Below are 10,063 nucleotides of genomic sequence, written 5' to 3'. Positions count from 1 at the left end.
TCACTCTGTTCGTGTCCTCTCGCTTCACTCTGCCACATCCAAGTCCTGGTCGTGTTTGTTCAGGATCATGTGAACCTGTCGTCTGTGTGAAACGACATGTCGCAGGAGCGGCGATTTGCAGGCAGACGACAGTTTCCTGATGGACGAGACTGCTTTTCCATACCTCGACAGCTCTCTGGACAAAAACTCATCGGAGATGAACGGCGGGACGTTTGAAACGGGGACTCTCGTCGACGGCGTGGTGAGCGGCGACACCGACACGAAACTGTCATTAACAACAACGCCGGCCTCGACCACCTGGTGTGCTTTGGCTACAGCGTCGACAAAAATCACCACAGCGCCGTTCATCCTAGCAGCAGATTTAACGCTGCTGTGACCCACAACCTCCCCCACTGCCGGGGCACAGTCCTCCACTGAACACGGGAAACCGGGCGACACTTTAAGGCCATGTTCTCTGGTGAGTTTGGTAAACTCCATGTCGGCGTTTAGCACGCCGACCAGACCCCAAACACGCACACACACAAAACCCCTTGAAACCCCCTTATATACACAAACCAAGACAGTAACCCTACAAAACACACTATGTACAATATTTGCACGGAAAAAAGGCAAAAAAGATAGAAAAACGCTCACAACCGCTCTCATGCGTCTGCTCCGCACGCTCACTCGCACTTCCGCTCAGAGAGAGAGAGAGAGAGAGAGAGAGAGAGAGAGAGAGAGAGAGAAAAACACTAATCAACAGTTTCCTTTAAGTAACAATCCCATTCTCCCCTTTGTCTGTCTGTAGACAAAGGGCGAAAGTCATCTTTTCCATTGAGCATATATAATTGACAATTCCAGTAAAAAGGTCCATATTTGGAGGATTTCTCTGCAGCCAACATTTGGTGACAGTTTTTTTTGGATGCTACCAATACATTTCTCAGGAGGTAGGCGTCACCTTTACATACGTTTTCAGGGGGAACGCCAAGATACAGAGGAAAAAGACACACCAATATTAAAGCCCAGGATCCCAGATATAAAACGTCCCACTTTGTCCCAGAAAGGTTGACACAACCAAAATATGTGGGCATGGTCCACTTGCACCGATCCACACTCTCTCCAGCAAGGTGCTGGGTCCCAGAAAACTTGGATTTCTGCTTTGGTGTTATAAAAAACCGAACCAAGGCCTTCCAGCAGAAGTCCCACCAGGTCAGTGAGTTAGTGGTGGTGCAGTGAGTTTCCCGGGCATGTAACCAGACATCCTCACCCTCATATCTTCCTCCCATCACTGCCTGACATAGTCAGTTGAACTTCTGTGCATTGAGGTGATAGCACTATATAATTTTCCAATGACCCGTTTGTTACGTTCACCCTTATAAGCATCTATAAAAATCTGGATGAGTTTTGAATAAAATTTAGGTTGAGGGCCTTTGAGCTCCTTCAGAAAATAGTGGCGGACCTTAAGCACCTAGTATAAGAATCCTGTCTATTACTGAGTTCAGATAATTGGCATAGGTTCTGGAAGCTGTTGGGTTCCCCGTTTGATATGATTCTGCAGAATGCAGTTCGGCCGTGGTGGGTCCATTGCCCGTACCTGTGGTCATGCACTGCTGGTGTACATTTTGGGTTGTGGGCTGGCCAACTCAGTACTTCTATTTCTCTATGAAGCTGGAGTCGTTTACCCACCTCTAATCACATCTTCATGGAAAGACTGACACTATTTCTTTCACCCCGTCGAGACTGTCCACCATGAAGAATGAAGGAAACTTTTCCTTCCGATCCTCCTTGGTTTTAGCAATCAGGACAACACTCTTTTCAGAGTTAACTTTAATAACGTCACGCTGTACACCATAACCCGAGCAGGCTGAGCAGTTGCTGTAGGCCGGCGCTATAAGGGGACAGGACTCAAGTCGCCGGCGTACATCAGACGGACTGTTTCTGCTGAATTCAGTGAGGCTGGACTGTTTGCTGTTTCTTTTCTTTTGATTTGATTCCAAACTTTTATTCTTGATGTCGTAAACCGGTTTGCGCTAGAGTAACAAAGAAGGGAGGAGCACAACTGTTTAAAGGTTAACTCTCCTGGAGGTTCAAGCAGATTTCCACCTCCAGTCCAAAACCGTGCATGTTGGGGGAGTCTCTAAACGGCTCGTGGGTATGAATGAGTGTGTGTGGGGTGTGTGTGTGTGTGTGTGATGGACTGGCGACCTTGTGCAGGCTGTTCCCCCCACGTGTACAAACTGCCTGCTGGTGCAGGCCCCTGCCTCCTGCAACCTTGAAGTGGATTAGGTGAAATGGATAAAGTGCGTTTAGTGGGCACAGAGAAGGGATGAGTCAAGGGGGAATTATCACCTTAATAACCAAGGCGCTTGCAAAATCCGAGACAGCGCCTCCTTTTCAGATTATATATCCATCTTCACTTATAAGTTTTTGTCGCTGGGATGTTCCCACTGAATTCAGCGGGAACAATCCAGTGTCTGGTCTTTGCTATCTTTCTGGAGCAAAGCAGCTGTCTCAACAACGCACATTCACATGTCAACATATACATTTTCCAAGAACAATATTGCTGCTGTAAGCACTGTTTTTTTTTGTGTGTTTTTTTTGACATGGGAATTGACAGTATGTTGTCAAGGCAATGTGCTCCTTATCAGTGGCCAAAGAGGTGTTTTCCAGCACCGTAAAAGGAGAGTCGAGTAACAAATTCTGCCTATAAATACAGAGTGGCAGGAGTGTACAGTTATTAACACTGTGCACGTCATCATGGCTGCCCTGAAGTACGTGCTGGGTCTTCTGGCCCTCCTTGTGGTGTCTGCCTGGGCGGAGGAGGAGGTAAGGGACTCCTCGGGTCGTTGATTCTTGACTCAGTTGTGATTCGGGGGTGGGGAGGATTCTGTATGTATTCACCCACCTAACACGTCTAACATTACAATGATTTTCTGTGTGTGTGTCTCTCTCTCTCCCTCCCTGTGTCCCTCTCCCTCCGGTGTCGACTGGGTGATATCTGTGAGTATGAGCCCTGCTGTAGGACACAACAAGCCCACATCACACGCACCTGCTGAAATAGGCAACATAACGTCATGCGTTGCTGCACGTGACTTTGTGAAAGCAGAATAACACTGGATTTTAAAGTCAGACAAGCACACCGTACATGCTCTACAGTGAAATAGAGGGCGTCCGGGTGGCGCCCGTTCGAATCCCCGTGTTGCCTCCAGCTTGGTCGGGCGTCCCTACAGACACAACTGGCCATGTCTGCGGGTGGGAAGCCGGATGTGGGTATGTGTCCTGGTCGCTGCACTAGCGCCTCCTCTGGTCGGTCGGGGTGTCTGTTCAGAGGGGAGGGGAGGGGGAACTGGGGGGGGGGTATTGGCATGATCCGCCCACGCGCTATATCCCCCTGGTGAAACTCCTCACTGTCAGGTGAAAAGAAGCGGCTGGTGACTCCACATGTATGGGAGGAGGCATGTGGTAGTCTGCAGCCCTCCCCGGATCGGCAGAAGGGGTGGAGCAGCGGCCGGGACGGCTCGGAAGAGCGGGGTAATTGGCCGGATACAATTGAAAAAACACCGTCTATATCTATGGAATTACCCCTGGGTACAATTAATTTAACATGTTACATTTACAATGACAATTGCTGTACATTTGGGAAGAAAATAGCGGGGAAACCCCCCGCCCCCCCAAAAAAGTGAAATATACATCATCACCCCACATAGACGACGAAACGTATATCAACATATAGGCAACATACTATACATGTACATCTACACACCTGCAGCAGAGGACACCTACCACTACATATATGATGTGAATATTCCAGATGGCTCCATGAGTTTTGTCATTTTTCCTCCTCAGGCTCTTCAGGAGTTGTCGGTCGGTGAGCTTCTGTGGGAGGCGAACAAGGATGTTGGTAAGACACTGTTCACCCTGTTGGTTTTTACCATGGTGTCATATCCCTTTTCTCAGATGGGAAGCAACTCATGGACCTACTCATGATTATCTACAGTGGTCCATCTCTGGGGGGAGGCAAAGAAACACTATATGATGGCAGAGCTCTAAAGTTGACAAGTGTTCAGCGAGGCTCGAAACCAAAGAAACTCTGAAAAACACAACAGTTTCAGCTACAACATGAGAATGAGCAACGGTGCTCGGCCCCTGTGAGCTTCCCTCAGGAGGATCGTATCATCCCCCCCCCCCCAACTACGAGCTGCTGGCTTCTCTTTCGTGAAATATGCCCTAAAAGCCTGATGGTCACCGTACACTTATAGAACAATTCTGCTAAATGCGAACTCACCAAGTCCTTAGCTGCTCAGGCTCAATAGCAGAACCGCTGTGCATGTACGATATCATGTGGACTTGCTTGCTTGCAGTGCCTTCTTATTTACTTTGGCAAACCATTTTGTAAACAGGGTTTGGCATTGAAATGATCGTCATAGAGGGCGTCTGGGTAGCGTAGCGGTCTATTCCGTTGCCTACCAACACGGGGATCGCCCGGTTCGAACCCCTGTGTTACCTCCGGCTTGGTCGGGCGTCCCTACAGGCACAATTGGCCGGATGTGGGTATGTGTCCTGGTCGCTGCACTAGCGCCTCCTGTGGTCGGTCAGGGCGCCTGTCGGGGAGAGGGGGAACTGGGGGGCATCCCACGTGCTACGTCCCCCTGGTGAAACTCCTCACTGTCAGGTGAAAAGGAGCGGCTGGCGACTCCACATGTGGTAGTCTGCAGCCCTCCCCGGACCGGCAGAGGGGGTGGAGCAGAGACGGGGACGGCTCGGAAGAGTAGGGTAATTGGCCGGATACAGTTGGGGAGGAAAAAGGTGGACCCCCCCCCCCCCACACACACAAAAAAAGATCATCATATTGCTGTTGTTATATTTCATAAAGAGCATATTGTGATGCAACATCCTCCACCCAACAGAGCACACTGAGGATGAGCCCTACGTTGTGGATGACATTGCTTATGACAACGAGATGGAGAGGAACGCTGACCCTTGCACCTCCCGCGGATGCATGTGGTCCAAGTCCGCCGACGGCAATGTCTACGTGCCCTACGCTATTGCTAACCAGTACTGTAAGTACCCGGGGTAATTTGCACGTGACTCCCAGAGAATCTGAACGAACAAACAGTCCTGCACGATGTTAAGGGCGCCCCGAGTGTGCATAAATCTCCAGCCACTTCAAGTTAAATCACTTTTTGCATGAGCATAAGCTGACAGACTGCAGCTTTTGAACGCAAATTTAAAATTACGTTGAAACTGAATAGAAAAAGGATCTGAATTATTTCTTATCATTATATTTCCTGTAATTATACATATTTAACAGCATTGATGCCTTCATGCAGCCTATTTTCTGTTTTCACCGTTTCGATACACTTTTAAAACAGCTTCTTTATCTTCCTCCTCTTCCTTTTTATTATATTTCAATGTGTCTATAGATATTTTCATGTAGTTTGACACTATAATCACCTTTAATCGTTCTTCTGTTTTAGCTCACTTAGCAAGTTATTTAACCAAAAAGTCAAAGATCTGGCTGCACTGGATCGGGATGCACATACTCGCAGCAGAAAAACGAATGAATGAATGAATGAGTCTTCTCTGTGTGCTTATCTCCAGCCTCCCGCGAGCTGTCAATCATTGAGCGCGGACTGCAGTCCTTCAGCAGCATCTCCTGCATCCGCTTTGTCAAGCGCACCGGCCAGAGAGACTACCTCAGCATCCAGTCCCTCAACGGGTGGGGATCCTCGCGCGCGTGTTTGTGTGTGTGAGAGAGAGTGAGATTCTGACTGTTTGTGTGTGTGTGTGTGTGTGTGTGTGTGTGTGGGCCCCGTGATGGCCTGGCGACCTGTCCAGGGTGTCTCCCCGCCTGCCGCCCAATGACTGCTGGGATAGGCTCCAGCATCCCCAGCGACCCTGAGAGCAGGAGAAGCGGTTTCGATAATGGATGGATGTGTTTTTCCATATGATGTATGGCGTTTCCTGTCACACCTCATGTTCTTCCGTCTGCATGCAGATGCTACTCTTTCGTTGGTCGCCGTGGTTACGCCCAGACCGTGTCCCTGAGCCGCAGCGGATGCATCTACCACAACACCGTCCAGCACGAGCTGCTCCACGCCCTGGGCTTCAACCACGAGCAGACCCGCTCTGACAGGGACAACCACATCCGCGTCCTCCTGCAGAATGTCCAGTCTGGTTAGTAACTCGGACAACGCGCGCGCGCGCGCGCACACACACGCGCGCACACACACACACACACACACACACACACACACACACACACACACACACACACACACACACACACACACCATTCTGTCTGTTGTTTTTCTGAGTGGCTCTTCTTTTCTTTCAGGCATGGAGCACAACTTCGATAAGATCAACACCCTGAACCAGGGAACCCCTTACGACTACAATTCTGTCATGCAGTACCACAGGCGAGTGATGAATAACGCCACCAACCTACTTTTCTGTCTGCCCAGATGTCCCGTCATTTTAGCATCATTTCGCTTTGTTCATTTAATTTGCATTCATTGAAGGGAACGTCCACTCATCTCCTTACCCATGTCTCCGCTGACACCAAATCGAAGGCGATAAAGTTGTACCATCACATAGATACACCCTTTTCCACCAACAAGGAACGGGTTCGGTGCCGGTTCGCAAACCCTTTTTGAACGGTTCAGAGCATTTCGACCAAAAACAAATTGGTTGTGAACCCGAAAAGTTAGTTCCGAACCGGCACCAAAAAACAGGTTTTTCAGCGCGAACCGTGACGACATCAATGGGCGTGTGACTTTCCAGAGGAAGAAGAGAGGAGATCCGTGATTTGTTTTCGTACCCGTTTTCCGCGAGAACGCGCCTCCGTCACGCCTGGATTCCGGGAAGACCCGCCCCTACTCTATCTTTGATTGGCTAACCCTATCCGTAACCCTAACCTTAACCAACCTAACCAACGGAGGCAACGAGTACTAGCCAATCAGAGGCAGAGTTCCCCGGAATGCGGGTGCGGAAAAAAAACCAAGCAGAGGAGATAGCCAAACGGTAGACAATGAAGAGGAGAAGAAGAGAGGAGATAGCCTGACGGTAGATAATGAAGAAGAGAAGAAGAGAGGAGATAGCCTGACGGTAGATAATGGCGGAATCGGAAGATAACAAGGGTGCGTAGTGGTCAGCTGAGGAAACGGTGTTTTGCTGTTATCTGGGCCAGAGCCCTAGAAAGAGAGAGTTACGTCAATGAGGGGTCAGAACGCGAGAGGGTCACGTGGTTCATGTAGCCGCCGAATAGTTCCAAACGAAGCTTAGCGGGTCATTTTAATGAACTGCTTAGCCGCGATTTCTGGTGACTACTAACCAATATTTTCAGATTTTTACATTTATATATAGATATAGATATATTCCAACGTGACACATATTCTATGCGCATGTGTAGGAACATTATTATTGAAACTTACGAGCTATCACGCTTTAAATTACATCGTTAATTTGATTCAAACGTGCTTGTAAAATGGTCATCATTAAAATGTCAACTGTAGCTTCTTACCTGTAAATTAACCTTTGATTAATGCGAGAAACATACCTTGGCCATAGAAATCCTATTGCCCCGGGTCGCACTGTTTGGAACTATCCGGGGCTCCCATGATCCGCCATTGCTGTTAAATAATTGGCCCATTGACGTCTACGGAGTTGACGTAACTCTCTTTCTAGGGCTGTGATCTGGGCATCTCCCGAGTTTCAGGAAAAACTAGAGAGTAGCGCGAGAAAGAGTAAGCTGCATGGCGAATTAGTAGAAGAGATAGCCAAGAATGGTTCACTCGAACGCAAGAACAAATTATCAACAAGTTAAAAAAAAGCGTAAGAAGGACAACGGAGACGATAAAAAAGAGTTGTCCAAAAGTGGAGCTGGGCGATGTAATAATATGATGCCATATTATTGCTAGCTAGTGGGTTTCAGTGGGATGTACTACATCCGGTGTGCAACGCAAAAAGTCCCCCGTTGATGACGTACAACGGTTCCACTAAAAATTGGTCGAAACGCGGGCCCGTTCGCCACACAGCACCTAAAGGTTCTCAGAATCCTGAACGGAACCGGTGCCTGAACCAGAGCTAACTGTGTCCCATGCAAGTGCATGGCAGCAAAAGGTAGCACACCAGCCATGCTGCTCATCACCCTTTATAACTGTGAGCGCCTCAAACTTTTGGATTCTTGCCATTTTATGTTTTGTTGGCTGCACAAAAAGTGAAAAATGTTGTGGTTGACATGACAAACATCACGACCCGGGAACAAAATGCGACAAGTTAGTTATAAATTTAGATTACTTTTTCATTTCATGGATCCTCCCTCCCTCCTTCCTTCCTTCCTTCCTTTTTATCCCCAATTGTATCCAATCAATTGCCCCACTCTTCCGAGCCGTCCCGGTCACTGCTCCACCCCCTCTGCCGATCTGGGGAGGGTTGCATACCACATGCCTCCTCCGATACGTGTAGAGTTGCCAGCCGCTTCTTTTCACCTGACAGTGATGGGTTTCACCAGGGGGACGTAGCGCGTGGGAGGATCACGCTATCCCCCCCCCCCCGAACTGGCGCCCCGACCGACCGACCAGAGGAGGCGCTAGTGCAGCGACCAGGACACATACCCACATCCGGCTTCCCACCCGCAGACACGGCCAGTTGTGTCTGTAGGGACGCCCGACCAAGCTGGAGGTAACACGGGGATTCGAACCGGCGATCCCTATGTCGGTAAGCAACGGGATCGACTGCTACGCTACCCGGACGCCCATAAATTTGGATTTCTAACAAATCAAATGTATTTGTTGGGATTCTATGGCCAGGTTGGGAACGTGTGGGGGAAGTGTTTACTCTCAGCATGTTGTCCTGCAGAGGTCCATCTCCCTAGTGCCTAATCGTACTGTTCTCCGCAACATCTGTACAGTTCACAACCCGGTCACTCAGGTGATGTCCTCATCCATAGTGACAAAACATGAGTATAACTGTTCAGTGAGTTTTAATTCTTTCATCACCGACGTCAAGAGCAATAGGTAGTAATGAGTGCCAGGGCGAGGACCATGGGACCCTCACAATATCTTTAATACATTGTGGTGATCCATCAAGGTATCTTCTCCCCGTTTGTGCTAAGTGTCTTCTTGTCTGGTTGCAGGTACGCATTCTCCAAGAACAACAAGCCTACCATGGTGCCCATCCCCAACCAGAATGTTGAGATTGGCAAGGCCACCCAGATGAGCAAGAACGACATCATCAGGCTCAACAGGCTGTACAAGTGTTAAAGTGTAAGATAATTTTCATACATGAAAATCAGGTCTTCTGTAGCTCTGGTGGTTAAGCATGGGGCTTCCATTCCCAGTCGGGGGCCAGACCTGGAGCTCCTTATCTTCTGGGTCCCCAATACATAAAACACATGCTGCAGTATGGCTTTAACATCAGGTGTTTCTGTCTCTGATTTCCAACAGATTACCAAGACAACCCTGAAGATCCACAGACTGAAAAAATGCAGAGGACCAACCACACTGTAATGCATTTCTAGGGTTGTTTCCCCTCATTTTAACGAGAGTTAACGTTCTGCTTTGAATGCCACCAATAAACCTTAAGCAGAACACCAAAGACTCGCTTGTTGTGTGTCTCAAAATGTCACCAAATTTCAAAGCAGCTTTGCTTTAGATTCTGTAGCCTGACCATTGCTCCTGTAAAACAAGGAAGAGGGTGCTTTGCTTTTCAAGCTGAGGACCGGAGTGTGAATAAATGATAATCATTCCAAATGCATGTGTGTTGCCTATTTTGTTTTTGGTTTAGTTACACTACTCTTATGTCTGCCAACTCACAGCGTCTGTCACAGGACCCCTGCTCATCGTCTATGTGCATGTTGGAGGAACCAGAGATGGCTGAGACCCCCCAAATCGCTGCATGCCAACCTGATTTGAATTTGTGACGCACAGCCTCTCACAATTATAGTCAAAAATTGAAACTTCATCAGCGTTATTGCATTAACTGGGTTTGACTTTTGACTCTAGTACACTGTAAAACAATTCACCCAACCCCCTCAGCCGAGGAGTCCCTCAAACTGTCTACAATCTACTGACAATAGGTAACA

At 48.5% G+C, this 10,063-nt stretch overlaps 1 protein-coding gene across 1 annotated transcript; it reads left to right on the top strand.

The window, feature by feature from the left end:
* The first annotated feature begins 407 nt into the window (after positions 1–407).
* Positions 408–9,731, top strand: LOC130113719 (hatching enzyme 1.2-like). Its single transcript, XM_056281324.1, has 9 exons — positions 408–457; positions 2,696–2,805; positions 3,835–3,880; positions 4,887–5,039; positions 5,581–5,698; positions 5,978–6,156; positions 6,317–6,398; positions 9,116–9,245; positions 9,426–9,731. The coding sequence occupies exons 1-8, from the start codon at positions 448–450 to the stop codon at positions 9,240–9,242; spliced, it is 825 nt and encodes a 274-aa protein (XP_056137299.1). The 5' UTR covers positions 408–447; the 3' UTR covers positions 9,243–9,245; positions 9,426–9,731.
* The last annotated feature ends 332 nt before the right edge of the window (positions 9,732–10,063 follow it).

Source organism: Lampris incognitus, chromosome 6, assembly GCF_029633865.1.
Source record: "Lampris incognitus isolate fLamInc1 chromosome 6, fLamInc1.hap2, whole genome shotgun sequence".
Classification (NCBI taxonomy): Eukaryota; Metazoa; Chordata; class Actinopteri; order Lampriformes; family Lampridae; genus Lampris; species Lampris incognitus.
This window is presented reverse-complemented; position numbering and strand designations above follow the sequence as displayed.

Excerpts from the sequence above, each read along its gene's own strand:
- LOC130113719 (XM_056281324.1), top strand. Across the intron at positions 2,806-3,834 it reads CTGCCTGGGCGGAGGAGGAG|GAGTTGTCGGTCGGTGAGCT; the intron begins GTAAGGGACTCC and ends CAGGCTCTTCAG. Across the intron at positions 6,399-9,115 it reads TCTGTCATGCAGTACCACAG|GTACGCATTCTCCAAGAACA; the intron begins GCGAGTGATGAA and ends GTCTGGTTGCAG.